This window comes from Heloderma suspectum, chromosome 4 (genome assembly GCF_057233095.1).
Source record: "Heloderma suspectum isolate Gila_16-S chromosome 4, 16-S_ref, whole genome shotgun sequence".
Classification (NCBI taxonomy): Eukaryota; Metazoa; Chordata; class Lepidosauria; order Squamata; family Helodermatidae; genus Heloderma; species Heloderma suspectum.
The window spans coordinates 7,913,194-7,939,666 of NC_139461.1; the positions used below are offsets into that span (position 1 = coordinate 7,913,194).

At 45.7% G+C, this 26,473-nt stretch overlaps 2 protein-coding genes across 2 annotated transcripts in view; both read left to right on the forward strand.

The window, feature by feature from the left end:
• LOC146346513 (uncharacterized) lies at positions 1-5,651 on the forward strand. Its single transcript, XM_084851407.1, has 3 exons — positions 1-206; positions 1,767-1,916; positions 5,331-5,651. Exons 1-3 carry the CDS (start codon positions 47-49, stop codon positions 5,534-5,536), a joined length of 516 nt encoding a protein of 171 aa, XP_084707533.1. The 5' UTR covers positions 1-46; the 3' UTR covers positions 5,537-5,651.
• Positions 5,644-26,473, forward strand: part of LOC146346514 (ly6/PLAUR domain-containing protein 2-like) — a 23,224-nt gene continuing 2,394 nt past the window's right edge. The window contains exons 1-2 of the mRNA XM_084848606.1: positions 5,644-5,733; positions 20,846-21,033. Coding sequence (XP_084704732.1) covers positions 20,955-21,033 — 79 coding nt within the window. The 5' untranslated portion in view covers positions 5,644-5,733; positions 20,846-20,954. The remainder of the gene's footprint in view (positions 5,734-20,845; positions 21,034-26,473) is intronic.

A 26,473-nucleotide genomic window follows, 5' to 3' on the forward strand; every position in this document is an offset into this window, starting at 1 on the left:
AGAGACTTCTTAAGACAGGCTGCTTCATCCCAGGAGACCTGAAAAGATGAAGGCTCTTCCAATCCTCCAGTTGCTGACTGTTGCTGCCCTATGGGCAAAGAGTGGTGAGTCTTTGACATGGTGGTCATTTGCTAGTGGAGTGACCTTTGGGGGGGCATTAGGGAAGGGCTCCAAGTTGGAAGGAATGCACAGACACAATTTGCTCAGCAACTAGCCAAGCTGGAGGGTTGCTCTGATGTCCTTGAACTTGGGCATTCACAAACACTTACATCAGGGATGGGCAACTTGTGGCCCTCCAGATGTTTTGGTTTAGAACTCCCATGATCTCTCAGCATTGGCTATGCTGGCAAGGGTTGCTGGGAGTTGTGGGCCAAAACATCTAGAGGGCCACAAGTTGTCCACTCTGATTTACATCTATGTGCACTAGAGATGAGCTGCATCCATCTCCTCCATCGCCCAGATTCAGGGATGTAATTTCCAAAGAAATTAGAGCAAAGGAGATGAATCCTGCTAAATGGGAAGCCTAGCACCTCAAAAGGCAAAAAGAGAGACCAAACAAGGTCAGTGATTCTCAGGGTCTGGGACCAGAAATGGTACTGGTAAATAGGGACAGCTGGAATGCACAGACTTGTAGGGGTTGGTTGGTTGTGATTCTGCAGTTAGTACTGGATCTTCTGAGCAAACTGTGTCTGTAGCTTGGCTCCATGCTGACTTGAGTGCTGCTTGTAGTAGAGTATCGGTTGAGCTGTCTAATGCATCATTTGGTTCAGCTCTGTGGGATCTGTTTCAGTTTTTGAAACCTTAATTTTGTAATAACTGTTTTCCAAGATGGTGAACATGTGAATATGTGGGGAGATTTTATATATATAAAATCCCTCTGGTGCCTGCCAGAGAGGAAGGACTGGAACCACTGTAATACGACATCTCCAATGCCCAACCTCTCCAGGTGGTCCAGGAGGATACCGTGGCCGCTGCGTATCAAAAGCCGTTGAGAGGTCGAGGAGAACAAGGAAGGAGCATTCACCCCTATCCAAAGCCCTCCTCATATCATCCACCAAAGTGACCAAGGCTGTTTCTTTCCCATGCCCAGGCCTGAAGCCCGACTGAAAAGGATCTAGATAATGGGCTTCTTCCAAGTGTGCCTTCAACTGCATCGCCACCACCCACTCAATGATCTTGCCCCAAAATGGCAGATTCGAGACTGGGTGAAAGTTGCTGAAAACTTGGGGATCCAAGGAGGGCTTCTTTAAGAGTGGTCTTATCACTGCCTCCTTGAGTGCTGATGGCATCACTCCCTCCTCAAGGGAGGTGTTCACCACACTGCTTGACTTTCTGGATTTTTCACTTTCTGGTCAGAGTGACTTCATGGACAATTGCCAGGCTTCCCAGAGAAATGGGATGGAGTTAGGGATGTCGGAGAAATCCACAACTGATTCAAATGAGTTCAGATTCTATGAACCCGACCTGCCAATCTTGCAGTGGACTGGCTTTTTCCAAGTTGCGTGGATACTGTGGACTTGTGGACCATTTAAAAAAAGGTTTTGGATGGTCTGTGCAACTTCACACTTGCGCTAATGCACATTACTGCTAATATGCACTTGTGCAAGTGAAACAAAATTCTCGTACATCCCTAAAAATAATACAGTTCCATCAATGAGTGGATAATGGAATGAAAGACACCCGACAGTCCGCGAGACACAGACGAAACAGATTTAATGACATCCGTATATCCCTAGATGGAGTCCCCTTCCTGTTTTGACACAACACAAGAAATTGGGTGTTTTTTTTTTTTAATGGCCCTTCTTCTTCTGCAGCTCATTCCTTGGAATGTTATGTCTGCAATGACACGAAGTACTCCGGTTGCCCAAGTATTGAGAACTGCTCTGCAACTGATCACTTCTGCACGAGATACACAGGTAAGCCTGTGGGGTCTCAATGTGTAGCACCCAATTTCCAAAACCCTCTAAGAGGGGAAGCTTGAGTGCTTCTCCCTAAAATAAGAGGCCCCTTCGCCTCTACTCCAAATTCAGACTATACCACTAAGTTGTACGCTAAGAGCTTTGCACTGTGTAACCTTTACAGCTGCATGGAAAATGTGTCATTTGAAGTTTGACTTTGCTGGTGTATTCTAGACTGTTTAGCTTGCTAACAAAGGACAGCTCCATCGGGACATTCTCTGGCACAAGCTCCATTAAGAGGACACATGCATGATCCAAGAGTTGGGCTCCAGCATTCCCTGCCATGGGATTTGGGAAGATATCAGAAGAACCCTACTGGAGCGAACCAAAGATATATCTGGTCCACTATCCTGATTCCAACAGTGGACAGAGAGATGCCTTCTGGATGGCCCCCATTGTTTGCTCTCCAGCAAGTGGCACGTAGAACTATATTGTCTCTGAATATGGGGGCTCTATTTAACTCTCATGACTAATTCTCACTGGTATCTTCTACGAATGTGTGCAAATCCCTTCCGTAGGCACGTAAGGGCCAAACTAGAGATGGTGCTAAATGTGCCGCTTGCTGCTGAGCGGCAAGTGTGCATGTGTTTCAAAGAAATTAATAGCGATTTTCGTCGGAATCCTGGCATGTGGGGAGGAGCTTGAGTCCATTCCTCTCCAGCCACGGCCCCAGTGGAAATTTCCCTCCCTGTGGCTGCTATTGGCTGGAGCGGGGAGGCATGGGGAGCACTTCCATGGATGTCAATGGGCGCTACTCTCCTAGGGCTAACAGCACCAGGTGATTTTCATCAGGATTGCAGTGGGAGAGAAAAAGGTGAAATCCCCTTTTCTGCACACCGTGATTGCAATATTTATGTTGTTGCCACCTCGGGGTCAAAAGGCAAAAGAGTTTCTTTAAAAAAGTTGGAACTGCCATGCTCGAGGTCTGTGCTTTTCCGTGCAGCTCCAAGATGGATGCCAAACTGAGAACGGTATGAAGAAAGACCGAGAAATAAGCCTGTTCTTCTTTCACCCTGGTATAGGCTACCTGTATTACAGTGATGCCAACAACAGTAGCGTTTTTTAAAAAAGCAACAGCAAGTGATGTGTAGATCGTGTCTAAGACCGTGGCTATCACTCACCCAAACAGGGAACACATCTGGGTCCACTGAGAAATGAGAGGGAGATATTAGCAGGCTTCATTTGCTGATATATGAAAAAACCTTTAGGACGCCCCCCCCCCAGGGGGGGCGGGGGGAGAACAAAACTAAACAATCTCAAACAGCCCAATGGGGACTGAGGACAGTCAGTGGCCATGGAATGCCGGGTTTCCCTTGGGAAGAAAAAGAATGGAAAACCCGATGGTGATGGAATGGAATACTGTAGAAAAGGCTATGGCTGGCTGAAACCCTGAGCAGGAAAACTCCATACTGCAGTACTTTAAAAAAAATAAAATCATGCTCCACTTGTTAAGCTACTGAATTACGTACTGTGTGAAGATGAAGGCCTTTCTTTTCTGTTCTCCTGACCCTGCTGCTGTTCACCTTCTTGCGGGTCTGATGTTATGAGGCAGAGAGGAGAATACCCACTTTCTCTGAACCAGGCATCATTTCATATACCTCAAACATGTCTCTCCCCTTAAGTAATCTGTTTTGTAAAGAAACACACTGAAAAGCCACAAATGCCTTTCTTTATACAGGAGGTGCTCAACCCCTGGCCATTTTGGTTGTGTGTTTTTTTTACTTTTACTTTGCCTGTATAATGAGGTTCTGTCTTTGCCATACCTTCCATCCAGTTTTAATCACAAATTGCCTCTCTACCTGATTTTTTGCTTCTGGGTTGAATCTGCGATATCCTGTTTCGGGGCTGGCTTGGCATAGTGCTCTCTGCTGGGCTGTGCCCTATGCTTGTGGGGCTGCATGACAGGCTAACCTGGCAGTGCTGGCTAGTGGTGACACTACTCCAGGGCTGTGCAGCCGCTATTTAAATTTCCCACAGTCCTCTGATCTAGTGTCAGTTCGGGATAGCGCTGAGCACAGAAAACCAACCATTTAAAGGGTGTGTGTGCGGAGGGCAGGTGTTGCTGATGAGCTCTGCTGTGATGTTGAGTCTCTGGGTACAGCCTGAAGATGCCACATGGTGGCACCAGGCCTGATCCTGCCTGAGAAGCAGTGACTGGAATTGAACACAGCATTGCAGAGGTGGCTGCATCAAACAGGGTACTGGCCATTTCATTTTCAGTCCGTTTCCCATAAACCCCCAACATTTCACTGTTGCTGCACATGATGGCAACATTCTGAGTAGAGCTGTGCACAAATGTCCTCTTGAAATTCTCCAATCTATTTGTGGGCCGAGAAATTGGGAGGAGAATTTCTCTGAATTTCTCCAGTGGGTGGAGAAATTCTCCAACAATTTCTCACAGGTAGGGCTGACCAGCTTCTTCTTTTTTCCTAGTGGGTTTTGTTTTTTTGCACGGACGCTGCAAGTGGTAACAGTAGCAATTGCCTTGGCAGCCTGGCCCCCATTTTGCATTCTTCACAATACCCCATACCTAGCATTGTCCCATGGCACTGGGGGCAGGGAGAGGGAACGCAAACCCTGCCAAAATATGGGGAAGAAAACTTGGGGAAATTCTGCACAGTGGCCTTTTATTTCCGGGGCGGGCAGGGGGTAATCTCAGGACTTTTCTGAGAAAAATGTCTTCTGAGAAACGTTGGCTCAGCTCTAGTTGTCATTCTTCAGGGTTCAGCACTTTCCCCAGGACTTTCCAAATGTTAAATTCCTGAGGGGTGATTGTGGATGCATCTCATCTCCAATGCAGGATGACAGAGATGATTGTATAGTGAAAGACAGGACACTCGTACACACTCCGCAGTCACCTCCTAAGTAAAGGAAGCACAAGAACCCTGAACCCAACCCATGGGAATTTCTCCGGAATTTCTTCTCCTTTAATTTTCTTTTCGAAAGCAGTTTGTTTTCTATCAAATACAACGAGAATGGTCGAAAATAATGTGGGAGACATTTTCGGCATGGCACTAGTTCTGAGTGAGTGGTGTCCATTATGACAGCAAGATCTTTTTGCTGGAGAGGCACAGATGCAAAAATGGTTTATGGACTGGGGGCCTAAATCCATTGCAGAGAGGCTCTCAGGGGCTGCATTTCAGTGGTGGGTGGGGCTGGAGGGAAAAGTGGGTGGGGTCAAAAATACGAAACATACCTGCCGGTTTGAGCTTAAAGCATTTGCTGCATGACCTTCTTCCACCTTTCCAGAGGGCTGGGTTTCGCCCCTGGGCTTGAGGTTTTAGACCCCTGGTTTAGACCCACCGTAGCTTGGATACTGTCTGACTAATAACATGCTAGCCCTTTAACCACGGTTCTTTCCTCCACATTTAGCTACCTCCGTGTCCGGCTTTGTCCTAGAGCAAGGCTGTGCAGACAAATGCCCCATCTCCAAAGGAGGTTGGCCGGAACTATACACCTTAACGTGCTGCCAGGAGAACAGGTGCAACAGTGCAGAAGATGCACAAAGTTCTACGGCCGTCCTCGCCACAGCCATCTTTGCCAGCTTCCTCAGGGCCTTCATGGTCATGGAACTCTGACAGGAGAAGCGGGCAGGAGCCGTGCGGAAGCCCCGGCCTGATCAGCAAGTCATACGGCTCCTTCCTTGAAGAGTCTTTTGCTCGGTTTTTAGCCACAGGCTTGGATGGAACAACATCCAACCCCAGCAGCCACAGACTGGTTCACAACAGGAAGTGGCCCGTGGGCAATTCTGTGGCTTCAGTTGACCCAAGATCAAGTAAGCATGGGCCCTTCCAACAGCTCACCGCTTGATCGCTCGCTGGCTGGGCACCTGGGGTCTTTCCATGGTTCTGGATTAACAGGGGAATCAACGGCCCAGATCAGCCTAGGGATAATTTCATCATGTAGAATCTTTTGGCTGATCCATACTTGCTCCTGTAAGTTCACAACTGCTGCACCCGCCAGAAAAATGGGACGCAATATCATCTGTAGTAAACATAGTGTCATTTTTTTCTCCCCAACTGTACAAAATGCCTTGTTATTTTGATCTACCTTACCAGGTAGGGTAACTTAAGGAAGAGTGGCTTCCCCATAGCCCAGTGGTAGAGCAGCTGCTTTGCGTGCAAAAAGTCCAAGGTTCGATCCCTGGCTTCTCCAGGTAGGGCAGGAAAAACCCCTGCCTGAAACCCCGGAGAGCCACTGCTGCCAGTCAGTGTCAACAATACTGGGCTAGATTTGTTTGACTCGATATAAGGCAGAGTCCTACGTTCCTTGATCCTCAAATGGTATTGGGGATGTTGAAGATCATAGAATCATAGAATAGTAGGGTTGGAAGGGGCCTGTAAGACCATCCAGTCCAACCCCCTGCTCAATGCAGGAATCCAAGTCAGAGCATCCCTGACAGATGGCTGTCCAGCCTCGCTTTGAATGCCTCCAGTGTGGGAGAGCCCACTACTGCCTTAAGTGATCCAAGATCACATCTTGGATGAGAATGTAATCACTAGTTGATTATATCCCAGACAGTTAAAAGAACAACATAATGGTGGAAAATGGAAGAGCGTGCACAGCGGATATAGAGTCCAGCCTGTTAACAGTGTGATATGGTCTTATAAGGAGGAATGAACTATAAAAGATCTTATGGGGGACAGCTTTTCTTGGACTCTGTGGTTCATACATACTGTTTTTCTATAATGAGACATTTATTTGTTCTATGAATTGGTCTGCTGCTTATTGTAAAGAGGCCAGCCCACTTTTCTTTTTCATCTGAAGATGGGATTTGAGACTGTATCAGAGTCCAAGAAAAGCTGCATCAACCCTAACCCAACACTTCCTATTGCTCCACCAACATTTTGGATCTCATTATTATACGAATATCAGAAGAACCCGGTTGCGAGTGACCAAAGGCCTGACAAGTCCAGCACCCTGTTTTCCACGGTGGCCAATGGAAGCCTCTGAGGAGCAGATGTGAAGGCCATCGCTCTCTGGGTTTGTTATATTTCCACAGCATCAACCCACCATACATGGAATGTTACAAAATAATATAATCCTATGATAGCCCTCCACTCTGTAGTGTCTTCAGGTCTAAATTCTGACCTGGTGGTGGGGAAAGGGAAGAAAAAGATCATAGATGGTTTCCCAGGGAATAATTGGTGCATTATCTCTGCAACTTCCAAAAAGAAGCTCTTGGTGGCATACATGGTTTCACCACTCCCACCTTTTCTTTAACCCTCACAATTCTTTTGTAGGCTTGGCTGAGTGAGAGATGCTGACTCACACAAAGCCAGATAGCTAAGTGGGCATTTCAACTCAGGTCTGCCTCATCCAGCACCGTGTCCATTGCACCATGCTGAAGAAATCAACCCTGGGTGTTTACACTAGTAGAGATGTCTGAAATAAACATGTGGGGCATTGCAATCCCACAGGCATGCACAGTTGATGTGGTGCAGAGAATGACTTGTGCAGATGCAGCTATCCTGGCATGCTTTGTGCATGAGGCATGTTAGCAGAAGTGGCTGAGTAAAGTAGATTGAATCCAAAAAAAATGAGGGGCTTGGAAATCTTTAACTTGGAAAACATAAACAGATAGTCCTAAGCAGCCAGAAGGATAAAACAGCAGAGCAAATCTATCCAGGCTTCTACAAAATGAAACCACCACTACTACAGAACATAGTGAACATGCTAATTTTTTATGCACAAGAAAGCCTGTCTAAAATGAAAATTATTTGGCTCCACCTAGCAGCAAGGGAACATCCCCCCCTTACTTGTGATCACTACTTGCACCCAAGGGTCTGGACGCATCCAGAGCTGTTAATTAGCTCTGCACCCTGAGTGACTCTTGCTATTGCATCTAATAACTGCTTTAAAAACTCCCAGGAGCAAATTAACCCTTAGTTAATTTAGCAACTTTATTTGGTGTGTTCCCCTGGCCATCGCTATTCCAGCAAGGCAAGGGTCACAACGCAGACCTACATGGAAGGCTTTGGGTCAAGCTGGAATAGCAAGTTGCCACACAGGGTAATGGTGATAAAAATCTCAGTGTTTACAAACAAAAGGTGTGTGTTTGAAATGAACACTGAATTGGTTCCACTGTCGAACTGCTCTGACCAGTAAGAAGTTTCTCCTAAAGTTCAGCCGAAATTTATCCTCCCATAACTTAAGCCCATTACATCACACGTCCTGTCCTCTGGGACAGTAGAGAACATATATTTGCTCTCTTCTATGTGATAGCCCTGCAGTTATTTATATAAGAACATAAGAGGAGCCCTGCTGGATCAGATCCTGCTGGATCTAGTCCTGGCAGAGGAGGCTGGTGGCTCCGATGTGAGTGGGGTGGTGAATCCACTCTGGGTTTCAGTCAGAACCAGTCAGAACTCTAAAGGAGCTCTCCAAGGCATGAAGCACTGAGTCCCGCACTTTTATTTTCAGTTCCTGTCCCAATGATGCCAAGCATGAAGCTTGCCTTTTCACAAGCTGCTGGACACTGGTTTGATGTTTTTCAGTGTGCTACCCATCATAATGTCAAGATTCCTTTCCTGGTCAGCCACTGCCTGCTCAAAACCCATCAGCATATATGTGAAGTTATGCTCCCTCCAATGTGCAGCACTTTACACTTGTTTACACTGAACCACATTTGTAATGTAAATGACCATTTCCCCAAGTTTGGCAAGATCCTTTCAGAGCTCTTTGCTGTCCCTTTTGTTTTAGCCACCCTAAATAAATTGGTGTCATCAGCAAACCTGGCCATCTCACTGCTCACCTCAGTTCCAGATCATTTATGAACAAATGCAAAAACACTGCTCCCAATACAGATCCCTGTGAGAACCCGCTGTTCACATCCCTCCATTGCAAGAACTGTCTGCTTTTCCCCACGCTCTGCTTTCTGTTCTTCAACCAATTACTGATCCATAAAAGGACCTCTCCCCTTATCCCACGACTACTAAGATTCTCGGGAGTCTTTGGGAGGGTTTTTGATAAAAGCCTTAGGCCAAATAAACAGTGTTTATCAGATCACCTCTATCCATATCCATCTGCTTGTTAACGCTCTCAACTAGAAAAAGTTAGTAAGAACTCCCTTTTTGTTGTTGTTGTTCAGTCGTTCAGTCGTGTCCGATTCTTCGTGACCCCATGGACCATAGCACGCCAGGCCTTCCTGTCCTGCGCTCTCTCCCGGAGCGTGCTCAAGTTCATATTCATTGCATCCGTGATGCTATCTAGCCATCTCATCCTCTGCCGTCCCCTTCTCCTTTTGCCTTCAGTCTTTCCCAGCATCAGGGTCTTTTCCAGGGAGTTTTCTCTTCGCATTAGGTGGCCAAAATATTGGAGCTTCAGCTTCATTATCTGTCCTTCCAATGAGCACTCAGGGTTGATTTCCTTTAGGATGGACTGATTTGACCTCCTTGCAGTCCAGGGGACTCGTAAGAGTCTTCTCCAGCACCACAGTTCGAAAGCATCAATTCTTCGGCGCTCAGCCTTCCTTATAGTCCAGCTCTCACAGCCATACATTACTACTGGGAAAACCATAGCTTTGATTAGACGGACCTTTGTCGGCAAGGTGATGTCTCTGCTTCTTACTATGCTGTCTAGGTTTGCCATAGCTTTCCTCCCAAGGAGCAAGCGTCTTTTAATTTCATGGCTACAGTCACCATCTGCGGTGATCTTGGAGCCCAAGAAAGTAAAATCTGTCACTGCTTCCATTTCTTCCCCTTCTATATGCCAGGAAGTGATGGGGCCAGATGCCATGATCTTAGTTTTTTTAATGTTGAGTTTCAAACCAGCTTTTGCACTCTCCTCTTTCACCCTCAACAAGAGGCTCTTGAGATCCTCTTCGCTTTCTGCCATTAGGGTGGTATCGTCTGCATATCGGAGGTTGTTGATAATTCTCCCAGCAATCTTAATTCCGACCTCTGATTCATCCAACCCGGTGTTTCTCATGATGTACTCTGCATATAAGTTAAATAAGCAGGGTGACAATATGCAGCCTTGTCGTACTCCTTTCCCAATTTTGAACCAATCGGTTGTTCCATGTCTGGTTCTTACAGTTGCTTCTTGACCCTCGTACAGGTTTCTCAGGAGACAGGTAAGGTGGTCTGGTACTCCCATCACTTTAAGAATTTGCCACAGTTTGTTGTGATCCACACAATCAAAGGCTTTAGCGTAGTCAATGAAGCAGAAATAGACGTTTTTCTGGAATTCTCTTGCTTTCTCCATGATGCAGCGAATGTTGGCGATTTGATCTCTAGTTCCTCTGCCTCTTCGAAACCCCGCTTGTACTTCCGGTAGTTCTCGGTTCGCATACTGCTGAAGCCTAGCTTGTAGGATTTTGAGCATCACCTTGCTGGCATGTGAAATGAGCGCAATTGTGCGGTAGTTTGAACACTCTTTGGCGTTGCCCTTCTTTGGAATTGGAATGTAAACTGACCTTTTCCAGTCTTGTGGCCACGGTTGAGTGTTCCAGATTTGTTGGCATATTGAATGCAGCACTTTAACAGCATCATCTTTTAGGATTTTAAATAGCTCGGCTGGAATACTGTCATCTCCGCTAGCTTTGTTGTTACTAATGCTTCCTAAGGCCCACTTGACTTCACTCTCGAGGATGTCCGGCTCAAGTTCAGTGACCGCACTATCATGGCTATCAGGGACATTCAGATCTTTCCTGTATAGTTCTTCTGTGTATTCTTGCCACCTCTTCTTAATCTCATCTGCTTCTGTTAGGTCCCTTCCTTCTTTGTCCTTTATCATGCCCGTCTTTGCAGAAAACGTTCCCTTGAGATCTCCAATTTTCTTGAAGAGATCTCTAGTCTTTCCCATTCTGTTGTTTTCCTCGATTTCTTTGCATTGTTCATTTAAGAAGGCCTTCTTGTCTCTCCTTGCTATTCTCTGGAACTCTGCGTTCAGTTGGGTATATCTTCCCCTTTCTCCCTTGCTTTTCTCTTCCCTTCTTTCCTCAGCTACTTGTAAAGCCTCATCAGACAGCCACTTGGCTTTCTTGCATTTCTTTTTCTTTGGGATGGATTTCGTTGCTGCCTCCTGAACAATGTTACGGACCTCCCTCCATAGTTCCTCAGGCACTCTGTCTATCAGGTCTAATCCCTGAAATCTATTCCTCACCTCCACTGTATATTCATCAGGGATATGATTTAGGTCATACCTGAACGGTTTAGTGGTTTTCCCGACGTTCTTCAATTTAAGACGAAATTTTGCAAGAAGCAGCTCATGATCTGAGCCACAGTCAGCTCCAGGTCTTGTTTTTACTGACTGTATGGAGCTTCTCCATCTTTGGCTGCAAAGGACATAATCAATCTGATTTCGATATTGACCATCTGGTGACGTCCATGTGTAGAGTCGCCTCTTGTGCTGTTGGAAAAGAGTGTTTGCTATGATCAGCATGTTCTCTTGGCAAAACTCTATTAGCTTTTGTCCTGCTTCATTTTGTACTCCCAGGCCATGCCTGCCTGTTATCCCGGTGATTTCTTGATTTCCTACTTTAGTATTCCAATCCCCTATGATGAAGAGGACATCTTTTTTTGGTGTTAGTTCTAGAAGGTATTGTAGGTCTTCATAGAACTGATCAACCTCAGCTTCTTCGGCCTCAGTGGTTGGGGCATAGACTTGAATTACTGTGATGTTGAATGGTTTGCCTTGGATTCGTACTGAGATCATTCTATCATTTTTAAGATTGTACCCCAGTACTGCTTTTCCCACCCTTTTGTTGACTATGAGTGCTACTCCATTTCTTCTAAGGGATTCTTGCCCACAATAGTAGATATGATGGTCACCTGAATTAAATTCACCCATGCCTGTCCATTTTAGTTCGCTGATTCCCAAGATGTCGATGTTCAATCTTGCCATCTCATGTTTGACCACCTCCAGCTTACCTTGATTCATTGATCTGACATTCCAGGTTCCTAAACAATATTGTTCTTTACAGCATCGGATTTTCTTTTCACCACCAGACACATCCACAGCTGAGTGTCCTTTCGGGTTTGGCCCAGCCGCTTCACTCTTTCTGGCGCTACTTGGAAATACCCTCTGCTCTTCCCCAGTAGCATATTGGACACCTTCCGACCTGAGGGTCTCATCTTCCGGCGTCATCTCTTTTAGCCTTGTGATATGTTCCATGGGGTTTTCTTGGCAAGAATACTGGAGTGGGTTGCCATTTCCTTCTCCAGTGGACCACATTTTGTCAGAACTCTCTGCCATGACCTGTCCGTCTTGGGTGGCCCTGCACGGCATAGCTTATGGCTTCACTGAGTTACGCAAGCCCCTTCGCCACAACAAGGCAGTGATCCATGAAGGGGCTATTTTGGTTTACTTAGCATTAAAAACCCAAGCTTCTATGCTTATGGGTGATAAAAATGCATCAAAGAAGTGTTGTGATTAAATAAGATATCTTTATGTTATCTCTTCAAAGCATAAGACAGAATTGAAAATATTCTTCAGTTTTGTAGCAAGAAATGTCAAGAAACTTTCCCAGAAAGTCAGATAAAATGGCCTTTACTTCTACTCTCTTTCCTCTTAGTTTGGGACAATTGGTTTCTTCCCAGTACTTCTGGTTGACGCTCCATTTTGCCTGCTTTCATTTTAGACTTCCATTATTTACATTGAAATCCTATGCATGCCTACTTAGAAGTAAGACCTACTAATTTCAGTGGGGCTTACACCCAGGTAAGTGGGTAAAGGATTACAGTCTTAAACTCTTTAAATCTGTCCATGCAATTCAATACTTTTACATTTCCTACCTCTGTGAGGAGTGGAGGGTTTAGGGTTGCAAAAGAAACCTTTTTCCAGCTTCTGGGGCAGCAGGGGCAGGTGTGTGTGTGTGCGTGTGTGATGGTTCTGTGTTAATAACCTCCTCCTCCTCCTTCACTACAACAGCCTTAGTAAGAAGGATGCCCTGAATGGGGTGGCCACTTCTGAATTGCTAAAAAAGAGTACAAAGGAAGAGACCAATTTGCATACGCTCATGTATATGCATAGATGCAAATTTACCAATAATGATTACAATTTAAATAGAAATACAGAACATCTCGCCATAGTGTGGAAGACTGTGACCAGGTGGTCTGTTTTCCCACCCAGATGCTCAGTGTTGCTGGGCTATGGTTCTTATGGTTTGTTATCTTTGACTTGGACTGGAGAGCCCTTCCAACAGAGGGTGGTCATCTGTAAAGGAGGACCCATGGCCACCGTGGAATTGCTTTGGAGGGACGAAGAGTGTTGCTAGAGGCACAAAGCATTTATTATACATGGTGTCAGGACCAGGCAGGGTTGTGGGCAGCCACACCCAAATCGAGACCTGGAGGGTGAGCTCTCCAGGTCTGGGCCCCTGAGGTCAGTAGCCTGAGCTGGGAGCCTCTGGTGCAGCACACAGAATGCAATGCTTGGATCAAGGAAGCAAGAGGAGAAAAATAGGTTCCTAGTATTTTTTTTTTTACACCAGGCTCAAGCCTCTGTCTGTCTGTCTATCTCATTTCTATAACACCCAATAGCCGAAGCTCTCTGGTTCACACAAATTAAAACTACGAAGTTCAGCATAAAACGATATAAAATACAAAAGCTTAAAACCACAATATAAAAGTACAACCAGAATAAAACCTAGCAGCAATGCAGAGATTTAAAATACAGATTTAAAACAGCAGACTAGAGTGCTAAAATGCTGGGAAAATAGAAAGGTCTTCACCTGGCACTGAAAGAAGTACAACATAGGTGCCAAGTGAACCTCTCTAGGGAGCTCATTCCACAGCCAGGGTGCCACAGCAGAAAAGGCCCTCTTCATAGAATCATAGAATTATAGAATAGTAGGGTTGGAAGGGGCCTATAAGACCATCGAGTCCAACCCCCTGCTCAATGCAGGACTCCAAGTCAGAGCATCTCTGACAGATGGCTGTCCAGCCTCGTCTTGAACGCCCCCAGTGTGGGAGAGCCCACCACCTCCCTAGGGAATTGGTTCCATTGTCGTATTACTCTAAGAGTCAAGACGTTTTTCCTGATGTTCAGCCAAAATCTGGCTTCCTGTTACTTGAGCCCATTATTCCGTGTCCTGCACTCTGGGATGATTGAAAAGAGATCCTGGCCTTCCTCTCTGTGACAGCCTTTCAAGTACTTGAAGAGCGCTATCCTATCTCCCCTCAGTCTTCTATTCTCAAGGCTAAACATGCCCAGCTCTTTCAGGCTCTCTTCACAGGGCTTTGTTTCCAGTCCCCTGAGCATCTTTATTGCCCTCCTCTGAACCCTCTCCAGCTTGTCTGCATCCTTCTTAAAGTGTGGTGTCCAGAATTGGACACAGTACTCCAGAGGAGGCCAAACCAGTGGTGAGTAGAGGGGAACTAGTACTTCCCGGGATTTGGAAGCTATGCTTCTATTAATACCCCACTCGTTACCTCTCCCCAGTTTTAGAAGATCCCATGGATAAGCACCCTTTGAGTCTGATTCTGTAGCCAACTGTGGATCCACTTGATTGTAGTTTCATCTAGCCCACTTTGAGCTAATTTTCTGATCAGGATATCCTGGGCCACTTTGTCAAAAGCTTTGCTCAAGTCGAGGTATGTTATGTTATGTCCACAGCATTCCCACAGTCCACAAGGGAGCTGACCTGATCCAAAAATGAGATCAGATTTGTCTGGCAGGATTTGTTCTTGACAAATCCATGTTGGCTTCAAGTAATCACGGCATTGTTTTCAAGGTGCTGCCAGATGGATTGTTTTATCATCTGCTCCAGAATTTTCCCAGGGATGGATGTCAGACTGACTGGTCTGTAGTTCCCAGGTTCCTCCTTTTTACCCTTTTTGAAGACAGGGACAACATTAGCCCTCCTCCAGTCATCTGGCACTTCCCCCGTCCTCCATGATTGCTCAAAGATAATAGACAGCAGTTCTGAGAGTTCTTCTACCAGTAAGGAGTATTTTCAGGGGGGCAGATATATTTCCTAAAGTAATCCCGTAAATATGTGAATGTTCACCCTTTTCTCTCTCCAAAGAATAGATTCCTTTGCCTGTTCACTGCCATTTATTTCTCCTATCTGCTGCTGCTTCTTCAGCACCATATATTTCTGGATTAAGGATTAACCAATGAGGAATCACATAGTGATGACATTATCATTAGCTCATCATTGTTGTTGTTGTTGTTGTTGTTGAGTCGTTAAGTCGTGTCCAACTCTTCGTGACCCCATGGACCAGAGCACGCCAGGCCTTCCTATCCTGCACTCTCTCCCGGAGTGTGCTGAAATTCATATTCATTGCATCAGTGATGCTATCTTGCCATCTCATCCTCTGCCGTCCCCTTCTCCCTTTGCCTTCAATCTTTCCCAGCATCAGGGTCTTTTCCAGTGACTTTTCTCTTCGCATTATATGGCCAAAATATTTGAGCTTCAGCTTCAGTATCTGTCCTTCCAATGAGCACTCAGGGTTGATTTCCTTTAGCATGGACTGATTTGACCTCCTTGCAGTCCAGGGGACTCGTAAGAGTCTTCTCCAGCACCACAGTTCGAAAGCATCAATTCTTCGGCGCTCAGCCTTCCTTATAGTCCAGCTCTCACAGCCATACATTACTACTGGGAAAAGCATAGCTTTGATTAGACGGACCTTTGTCGGCAAGGTGATGTCTCTGCTTCTTACTATGCTGTCTAGGTTGGCCATAGCTTTCCTCCCCAGGAGCAAGCGTCTTTTAATTTCATGGCTACAGTCACCGTCTGCGGTGATCTTGGAGCCCAAGAAAGTAAAATCTGTCACTGCTTCCATTTCTTCCCCTTCTATATGCCAGGAAGTGATGGGGCCAGATGCCATGATCTTCGTTTTGTTAATGTTGAGTTTCAAACGAGCTTTTGCACTCTCCACTTTCACCCTCAACAAGAAGCTCTTTAGATCCTCTTCGCTTTCTGCCATTAGGGTGGTCTCGTCTGCATATCTCAGGTTGTTGATAATTCTCCCAGCAATCTTAATTCCAACCTGTGATTCATCCAACCCGGTGTTTCTCATGATGTGCTCTGCATATAAGTTAAATAAGCAGGGCAACAATATGCAGCCTTGTCGTACTCCTTTCCCAATTTTGAACCAATCGGTTGTTCCATGTCCGGTTCTTACTGTTGCTTCTTGACCCTCGTACAGGTTTCTCAGGAGACAGGTAAAGTGGTCTGGTACTCCCTTCTCTTTCAGAATTTGCCACAGTTTGTTGTGATCCACACAATCAAAGGCTTTAGCGTAGTCAATGGAGCAGAAATAGACATTTTTCTGGAATCCTCTTGCTTTCTCCATGATCCAGCGAATGTTGGAGATTTGATCTCTAGTTCCTCTGCCTCTTCAAAACCCCGCTTGTACTTCCGGTAGTTCTTGGTTCACATACTGCTGAAGCCTAGCTTGTAGGATTTTGAGCATAACCTTGCTGGCATGTGAAAGGAGCGCAATTGTATGGTAGTTTGAACACTCTTTGGCATTGCCCTTCTTTGGAATTGGAATGTAAACTGACCTTTTCCAGTCTTGTGGCCACTGTTGAGTGTTCCAAATGTGTTGGCATATTGAGTGCAGCACTTTAACAGCATCATCTTTTAGGATTTTAAATAGCTCAGCTGGAATACTGTCATCTCCACTAGCTTTGTTGTTAGTAATGCTTCCTAAGGCCCACTTGACTTCACTGTCTAGGATGTCCAGCTCAAGTTCAGTGACCGCACTATCATGGCTATCAGGGACATTAAGATTTTTCCTGTATACTTCTTCTGTGTATTCTTTCCACCTCTTCTTAATCTCATCTGCTTCTGTTAGGTCCCTGCCTTCTTTGTCCTTTATCATGCCTGTCTTTGCACAAAACTTTGTTCCCTTGAGATCTCCGATTTTCTTGAAGAGATCTCTATTCTTTCCCATTCTGTTGTTTTCCTCGATTTCTTTGCATTGGTCATTTAAGAAGGCCTTCTTGTCTCTCCTTGCTGTTCCCTGGAACTCTGTATTCAGTTGGATATATCTTCCCCTTTCTCCCTTGCTTTTCGCTTCCCTTCTTTCCTCAGCTACTTGTAAAGCCTCATCAGACAGCCACTTTGCTTTCTTGCATTTCTTGTTCTTTGGGATGGATTTCGTTGCTGCCTCCTGAACAATGTTACGGATCTCCCTCCATAGTTCCTCAGGCGCTCTGTCTATCAGGTCTAATCTCTTAAATCTATTCCTCACCTCCACTGTATATTCATAAGGGATATGATTTAGGTCATACCGGAATGGTTTAGTGGTTTTCCCTATGTTCTTCAATTTAAGCCAAAATTTTGCAAGAAGCAGCTCATGATCTGAGCCACAGTCAGCTCTAGGTCTTGTTTTTACTGACTGTATAGAGCTTCTCCATCTTTGGCTGCAAAGGGCATAATCAATGGAGAGGTAATGAGTACTTTGGAAGACAGAAACAAAATTCAGAGTGATCTGGATAGACTGGAGCGCTGGGCAGAAAGCAACAGAATGACATTTAATCGGGATAAATGCCAAGTTCTGCACCTAGGAGAAAGAAACCAAATGCACAGTTACAAGATGGGGGATACGTGGCTCAACAACACTACAAGCGAGAAAGATCTTGGAATTGTTGTCGATCACAAGCTGAATATGAGCCAACAATGTGATGTGGCTGCAAAAAAGGCAAATGCTCTTTTGGGCTGCATTAATAGAATCATAGCTTCCAAATCCCGGGAAGTACTAGTTCCCCTCTTCTCAGCACTGGTTAGGCCTCATTTGGAGTACTGTGTCCAGTTCTGGGCACTGCACTTGAAGAAGGATGCAGACAAACTGGAGAAGGTTCAGAGGAGGGCAACAAAGATGATCAGAGGACTGGAAATAAAGCCCTATGAAGAGAGACGGAAAGAACTGGGCATGTTTAGCCTTGAGAAAAGAAGACTGAGGGAAGATATGATAGCACTCTTGAAGTACTTGAAAGGTTGTCACAGAGAAGAAGGCCAGGATCTCTTCTCGATCATAATGGGCTCAAGTTACAGGAAGCCAGATTCCGGCTGAACATCAGGAAAAACGTCCTGACTCTTAGAGCAATACGACAATGGTGGGCTCTCCCACACTGGAGGTGTTCAAGAGGAAGCTGGACAGCCATCTGTCAGGGATGCTCTGACTTGGATTCCTGCAGTGAGCAGGGGGTTGACTCGATGGCTTTGTAGGCCCCTTCCAACCCTACTATTCTATGATTCTATGATTCTGTTCACACAGTGGCAAACCAACTGTCTACTGGGAACCCACAAGCAGGACTTGAGCGCAACAGCACCCTCCTGCCCATGTTCTCCAGCATACTGCCTCTGATACTAGAGGTAGCATATAGCCATCAGGACTTCTAGTCATTGCTTCCTGAACAGGTCTACACTTTCATCACCTTTATCTGGAAAGGAAAAGGGTGTCTGATGCTGATAAAAATGTTCATAAAAATTGCCACTGTTTGGGTTCAGTCCTTCCTCAGACTCTAAAGTTTCTGCTTTAGGCCCCAGAGTAAATGATACTCATTCTATCTGGGGCATGCTGGGAGTTGTAGGTCCTTTTTTCTGCCTAAACATGCATAGGATTGCATCCTTAGTGTATTAAAGGCCTGTCCTTAGCCAAAATTGAGTTGATATGCAGCTTACTGACAGTGGATACATTAAAAGAAACAATAGTCGGGAACAAGCAGAGGTGCAGTTCAAACTGAGACCATTGCTAGATGTTGCCCAGATCACCCCACCTTGGTTTTCAGCATTCACCAGAAAACAGTAAAATTCCTGCCAATCGAAGAGGCAGAAAAAAAATGCAGGCATGTTCAGTAAAACACCCAAGCTGAGAAAATAAAGAAACCCAGGAGTCGGCCAGTTTCAGGTAAGATGCACAAAACTGCCCTTCTTGTGTTGTTATCATGTTGTTCTGGTCTATTAAACATGAGAAAAATACCGCAAGTGTCAGTTCACACTGTTGATAAAATGAACCAAAGTGGCGGCAATGATGCCATTTCTTTGGGCCTTCTAAAGTGCTCCATGGTGAATTCACCTGGAACATTTGAGGATGGGTGTGGCGTTCACTGCACTTGACCTCTGATATATCCAGGAAACAGTTAATGCAGTTCACACCACATCCTAGGTGGAGTCATTAATTTCTGTGTTTCCACTGTGAGAAAATAGCTCCCATATTAAAGAGGTCCTCACTTCCACATCCCACTCAGCATCTGAACACTGTGACGTGGCAGGCTAGGCTGCTTCTTAGCATGCTCAGTGGGTGTAAGCTAGAGCAAGGTAGATTCACAGCACAATCCTATGCATGTTTAGTCATAAGTAAAGCCCACTGACTTCCTTGGGACTTACTCCCAAGTAAGTGTGCACAGGATTGCAGCCTTGAGCGAAATAGTAGGGACAGACATCCTTATAATGGCAGTGCAACAAAAAGTTGCCCATGGTGGTTGCAGAACAAGAAATGCCAAATAGTTTTCAGTAATGCATTCAACAGGGGAGGGAGATGCTTGTCTCAGAGCAGGGGACATTTGTCTCCTTCCTCCCCTGTGATACCCGCCACAAGAGAGTGTTTAGCCTTTAAATATGACAATCTGATATGTTTTCATATGAAGCCGAGTTATGCTGACAACTGGTACATACAGATCGAGACTGTATACTCTGACTGGCTGCAGCTCTTCCAAGTTTCAAGCAGAGGTCTTCCCCAGCCCTGTTACCTGAGGCGTTTTAAATGGAGACGAACGATGGACCTTCCCTGTGCAAAGTATGTGCTCTATCACTGAGCTTCAAAATAGGGCTCTCAGCATGTCTTGGTTTGACACACGTTTGGAGGATCTCCAAGAGAAGTTAAGTCATGACTAAGACTGCACTGAATATTTTCCAGAGTTCTGATTTTTGGCTTGAAAACAGTCATTTGGCAGGTAGAAAATTTTCCTGGAAATAACAATCAACCCCATTGTTTTCCTAATTGCAGCGATGTCCTTTTTCTGGAATTGGGCTTATGGATGATCCCACCCAATCAGGAATCAAGTTATGAGCAGCATGATGTCATGATGCCATATTTCTAATGATGTCATCACTGGATTTAAGAAAACAAAACAAAAACATGTGGGTTGACAAATGCCATCAGATTTGGCTACACGATGGCCACTGAAAGCAAATCAGGTGAGGGCAATTGAGGGCAATTTAAGCAAAGAAGTGTGCAATCCTATGAATGTTTAGACAGAAAAAAATCCTACAGCCAGCATGGCTGGTGGAAGTACTGGCTCTGATGTCAGTGGGCAGTGAATCTGCCTGAACCCAGGTTTCAGTCAGAGCCAGTCAGAATTCTAAAGTAGGGCTGTGCACTGCTTCGGCCCGAAGCTCCCCTGGCAGCAATGGCAGCAGCAACCCGGGCCTCAGGCTCCATCCCCCGGAACAAGGGCCCAGGTAAGGAGCTGGGGACTAGGCAGCATGTGGATGGGGGGTGAAGTGGGATTTGGATGTCCGGATCCTGCTTCAGCTTCGTGGGGGGGGGGGGGCTGCTCAGAACATTCACAAGCTTCCCCCAAACAAATGGGGAGTAGTTTAGCTCACAACCTATTCCCAAGACCCATTCAACACCGTAACGTCACTGACAAAGCCACTCATAGTGAATTCACAAAGTATGTTTCATGTGAACCAGAGAACGGCAAAGAAACCAAAGACCGACGGTTGAGCAAGAATCTAGAGATCCTTGGGATTAGATAACATTTGCTTTGTCTCCCTAGCAGATGTGAGAGGAGCATGCTAAAATGAACATTGCTATTGTCTGATAAAAAAGAGAGAACGGGTTGATTTCCCTTTGTGAGCAGTGTGGGAAACTCCAGAAATGCTTGGGTATGCAGGAGAGAATGAGCCAGGGAGGGAGGTGTGTCCTTTTGGTTTCAGAAAATTTAATCCCCCATGATTGAAAGCACACTTGTCTTTTTCAATACAGCACAGTTCCAGGGAGGAGGGTAGTAAAATACCATCACGGGCAGTGAAAGGCAGAGGATACAGACTGTGTGTTGGTTGGGGCAACTGAGCAGCAACACTGGAATACTAAGATGGTGAAGAATTTTGCAAGAGGCAAGATGGAGGTGCTCATCTCTACATTGCTGGCTGCTGCTTTGTATGCTGCATTTGGTAAGGCTCTTCTTACGTAAGAAGACCCCTTTTATGTTTAGGTCAGGGGGAGAAGACGTTTGAAGAACCCTATATGGTTCCGGCCCAGCCTATCTTAAGGAGAGCCTCCAGCAACACCAGACAGGCCGCTTAACAAGATCAGCCTCGGATGGCCTTCTCTCTGTCCCATCAGCCAGGACAGCTAGACTGGTGGGGACGAGGGAGAGGGCCTTTTCTGTGGTGGCCCCCACTCTGTGGAACTCCCTCCCTAGGGAACTCCGTCATGCCCCCTCTTTAATGAGCTTCCGTCGTGCATTAAAAACGTGGTTGTTCAGGCAGGCATTTGGGGTGGGTTAGGGTATTTTAAAAAAAAATTATGGTAAAATTTTATTGTTTTAAATTGTTTTATGGTGGGTTGTACATCGCCCAGAGTGGCTGGGTGACCAGTCAGATGGGCGATTAATAGATTAAATAAATAAATAAATAAATAAATGAAGTGCTCTGCTTACCGCGTGGCCATCAAAGCAATATCCAATGCATTCATCAGATTTATGAGTACCTCTGCCTTTAGGAACTCTGAAAGAGCGAGTCCTTAGTTCCCGTATTTGCAAAGACCACCACAAAAGGGGGGAGGCAGAGTCTGCAATCTGCGGCAACCAGGGGAGTGGCTTGGGTGCGTCTTCAGGGAAGGTATCATTCACAGCTCTCGGTATGCTGCTATAGACCGACTCCACGCTCATGTCCCACACCTGACTTGCTGATCAGCAGTTGGGTCAGAGCAGGGTGGGAACATGGATGCATTTGTACATTTGGGGGCCACACTAAGGCATTTGCAGAGACCATTATCCTATCCGAGGAGTAGGCATGAACTCACTGCTTCTGCTCTGAACACAGATGGTATCCACCAAAGTGAAGTTGTTTCAGTGGGCTGAACGCTCCAAAAGCATTTGACGTGTGTGTGTTGAGGCCGAATTACTCATGCGTCCCTCTGAGATTGCTCATCTGCCGATCACATCACAGCTGAAAGTACAAGCTGAGCCTCCACTGCAAAGCATTGGGTCGGAGGTGGCATGAGTTGATACAAAAGTTCTGTCTGCAGACCGAAGACTTCTGTCATCAAATGGTGAATGCGTTGACCATTCCGTAGGTCCATAATTTACTCACCCTGTGGTGTAATTACAGAAATTGGCTTGCTGTAATGTAGGAGATCTGGCCTGATACGAGATCCAGCCCAGTATTCCCTCCTCTGACTGGCAGCAGCTGTAGTCCGGGGCCCCAGGCAGAGACTGGGCTTTTCGTGCTGTCTGAACTTTTAACTGGGTATGCCTGGACCTTCTGCATACAACCAAGTGCTCTTCCTCTGAGGCATAGTCCCTTCCCTGGAGTATGAAGTCACTGAGGTGCTGATAAGTTAGTTGAAATGGAGGGGTGTGGGGAGGACAACTGGTGCAGCAAAGAGGCTTAGGACCAAACTAGGAGTGATGGGACATTCACAATAGTTTATTCATGTCTGCCCCATTCACAGATAAAGGTGGTGGTAGAACCTTCTTGTAACGTGGAAAGAAGTGTATAGGGCAGCGGAGCTGAACTCTCTCTCCTCTTGGCTCTCCATTCATCCAGGAACTTTTCTCCCCAGCCTGGCTCACGTTTGGTATCACTTTTTGATATTATGCAAATTTCAGATGACAGCTATAATCCCCCCCCATATTTTCCCAATAATTCTTCCATCATTTTTTTTACTGGAGAAAATCTGCGAAGGAAGAAAAGAGCAAAATCGCAGCAGCATCTCTTTGCAGGTGTGGATAGTAAAGGCATGACTGAAGCACAGTGGAAGGAGTTGTCCCTGGAGAAGGTGAATAATGTGCTCTTCCCCCCCCCCCAGTGCTTGCCACACATTTCTGGGTTCAGAGCCAATTAACAAGCAGGAAAATTAGGCTAGCAGGTTTTCTAGCCCAGTTGTGATAGGTTGGGCTGTCCAATTACATTCAGCTGAGAAATTGACAAGACTAAAGATTAGGCATTCTCAGGTGAAGTCCATGTGACTTACAGTCCAATTCATAACTATGTTTACATTTGTGCAAAGGTGCACTTGTGAAAATCCGCAAATCCCCCCAAATGTGCAAATCCCCCCCCCCATGTGCATTTTCATGCTTAAGCCTATATGGGGGAAATGCACATTTCTGGCTGTTTTTTTAATTCTGCATAGTTTTCCATTACTAAATTTGTGCAAAATTCAGGAAAGTTAGAAAAGCGGTCCACAAGTCTGTGGAATCTGCCCAACTGGGCCAAAGCTGGCCCGCAGCAGAATCCACAAGTTGGATTCATAAAAATGCGAACTCATTTGATTCCATTGCAGAGTTCTTCAACATCCCTAGTGAGTAAAGCGGGGGGGGGGGCGCATACCCAGATGTCTATGCCATGCCCACTGCATGGAAAGAACTTAGCCACCTGCACACATCCCAAAAAGTGCTAGAACCCCTGAAGTGTGGATGGTCAGTTACAGTTCTGCTTGTAGATTACAGTGGATGAAGCCTCCATCAGGATGCGCTCTGGGGGGAATGAGCTGCTATAATGGAATACAGGGAGGCTAAGAGGGGAGGGGGAGAATTCAGTTTTCCTCATGTGTGAAATTAGACCCTCCACTTTATACTGCCATGAAGAAACCTGGCGACTCCGGTCCCATCTAATCTGGCCCTGTGTGTATGCTGTGAATCAGGAAATCCCAGGCTCAGCTGCCATTTCAGCCACAAAGTTGCTTGGGTCTGAGAGACTCTGCCAAACAGCTGCAACGCAGGAGGAGGAAGGGGAGGCAATTTGAAATGGTGGGCAGACATGGGGGGTGCTCAGTCTTTTCCCTGCCTGCCCTTTCCCTCTAGCCCCCCCCTTCCAGAGATATTTTCCATAGCCAGGGTTCAGGGTCTGTGTATCCTGCATCATAGGAGGCTAGCTGGGGGAGGGGGCTGCAAAATAATATCAGCAGGCAAGGAGCAAATAAGTCTCCCCCCTCCCCAGTCCTGCCTTCTGCTTCTCTACCTCAGATCGCACCATCTCTGCCACTTTGCGGATGTTTTGGATGAGATCTGTGCTTCCACATGCAGATTCTGGACAGCCATCTGTCAGGGTTGCTCTGACTTGGATTCCTGCATTGAGCAGGGGGTTGGACCCAATGGCCTTGTAGGCCCCTTCCAGCCCTGCTATTCTATGATTCTATGATTCTTCACTGAACGTGTAGTTCCAGGCCAGGTGAACTTATGTGTGTCACTGTCCTCTTGGCTTCGACTCCCACCTCACCCATTTGCAATAGGGCGGTAATAATACTGGCCTGTCTTTACAGTTGTGAAGATGTTTGAGACAGTGTGCTTCAAACACTCGAAATCAGCTGTGCAAATGTTAAGGCTAATTGTCCTTTGGATCTTCAGATTCCAATTGGCATATTTCCCCCATTTTTCAGTTAGGCTCAGGATGGCTATGAAGGTTGCCACATATGACGATGAGATGGTCTGGTACATTCTGGAACATTCCAAATTCTGTGACGTCATGCAATAGCAACTGAACTTCTTTCTTTCTTTCTTTCTTTCTTTCTTTCTTTTCTTTTCTTTTTTTTACCAGACTGTTACTCAGGACCCCCACTTCTCCCTTTCTCACTGCTGGAGAGTTGTTGCTTTCTGCTGAACAGGCTTGAAGGTTCTGCTCTAGTGTGTCAGTCAACAGTTAGACAGAAGTTCCAGAACAGTCAGGGAGATGTGTGCATGTGCAGAGCCATGGTTGGTTTTGGCTTACTGGGAATGGACAATTGCAATTTGGGGTGACACAGAGGATCTGGGGAAACAGAACCTTCAGTACCAGCCACTCATGGGGCTAAGGAATAAAAATGCCTTGGGACTTTTGGAAATAGTATTGGTGATGATTTATCAGTATCTTAGGGCACAACCCTATCCATGTTTGGACAGAAAAAAAGTCCTGCAACTCCTAGCATTCCCCAGCCAGCCATGGCTGGCTGGGGAATGCTGGGAGTTGTAGGACTTCTTTCCTGTCCAAATATGCATGGGATTGTGCCCCTAGATCATGGAGAAAGGGATGGATGGGTGACTTCTGGGATGGACTGTTAACTGTACTGAGTCAAGGAGCCTTCTTCCTTCATCTCTTAAAGCCCTAGAAAGAAACACGAGTTTTATCTCTCTAAAGGACGTGAGCAAGCATCTGCATTAAAGATGGTATTCTGTGTTCTTTGGAGTGATAGTAGCTATGGAGAAACTTGTTATCTGTCTCTTTTGCCAGAGATATCTGTATTCATTTTGCTAGCTGTCAAGTCAGTGCATAAAGGGTGGGATTAGATCTGAGGGATTCAAATCTCTGCTCAGTCTTCAGAACATCAGAAGAGTCCTGAAGCTAGGTCAGACCAAAGGCCCATCTAGTCGAACACTCTGTTTCCCACGGTGGCCAACCAGATGCTGGGAAGCCCACAATAAGATAATATCCCTCTCCTGCCTTTCGTCTCTAGTATCTGGTGATCATAGAGCCTTTATTTAGCTATCATGACTAGTGGCCACTGACAGATCTCTCCTCCATCATGAATTACTCTAACACCCCCTTTAAAGCTAGGCCTTCACCAATGTTGTGGCAGATAATTCCATAGATACACTGTGTACAGAAATACTTCCTTTCGTCTGTCCTGATTCTCCTGCCACTTGATTTCATTGGTTGACCCTGCATTCTAGTATTACGAGTACAGTTTCCTGCTATTTTCCCTCACACCTACCTTGCAATTTGATAAGCTTCAGAAACTGGATAAAAGAGAAGGGAGGGAAAATGTTGGTTGACAAGGTTGGCGACAGTGGTTTGGAAGGACTCAGCCTATTCCAAATTTAGGTGGGAAGGTTTTTCCCATCACAGGTCTAGATTAATTACTTACTGCAATGCTACATTTCTCTCTAACGTAATGGGCTTCCTGAGAAAGCTTTAAAATATAATTCAAATGTGATTAATAAAATATATAGAGCATCAAATATATTTTTTAAAAATTCAACCCCATATGCTTTGTGAGACCCTCTCCTTGTTTCAGGGTTCAGGTGAGCACTGAGTCACAATGTGGATTGAATAGGTTTTTATTTTTGCCAAATGCTTGATCTGAAATAACCAATCAAATAAGGGATGTTGATGTTTTTGCCTTCCTTCTGCCTGCAGAATTCACATCCCACTGGACAGCATAAGAGGCTCGGGACATTTTCTCAGAGTGTTTGCCTAAATGGGCTTATAATGCAAATATACACTGAACACTGCCATTCCCAGATTTGCAACACAACTGCCCCTGCTCTGCTTTCACTTCTGCATGAATAATGGTCAGATGTTAACAACACAGGAAGAGAAAGGATCCAAGTTGGTTTAAGCCTCATGTCTGAAATGCTCTTCAGCATTTTAGAATTTGGCAACAGGTTCGAGGGCTGAGCTCTAGTGTGCTCTT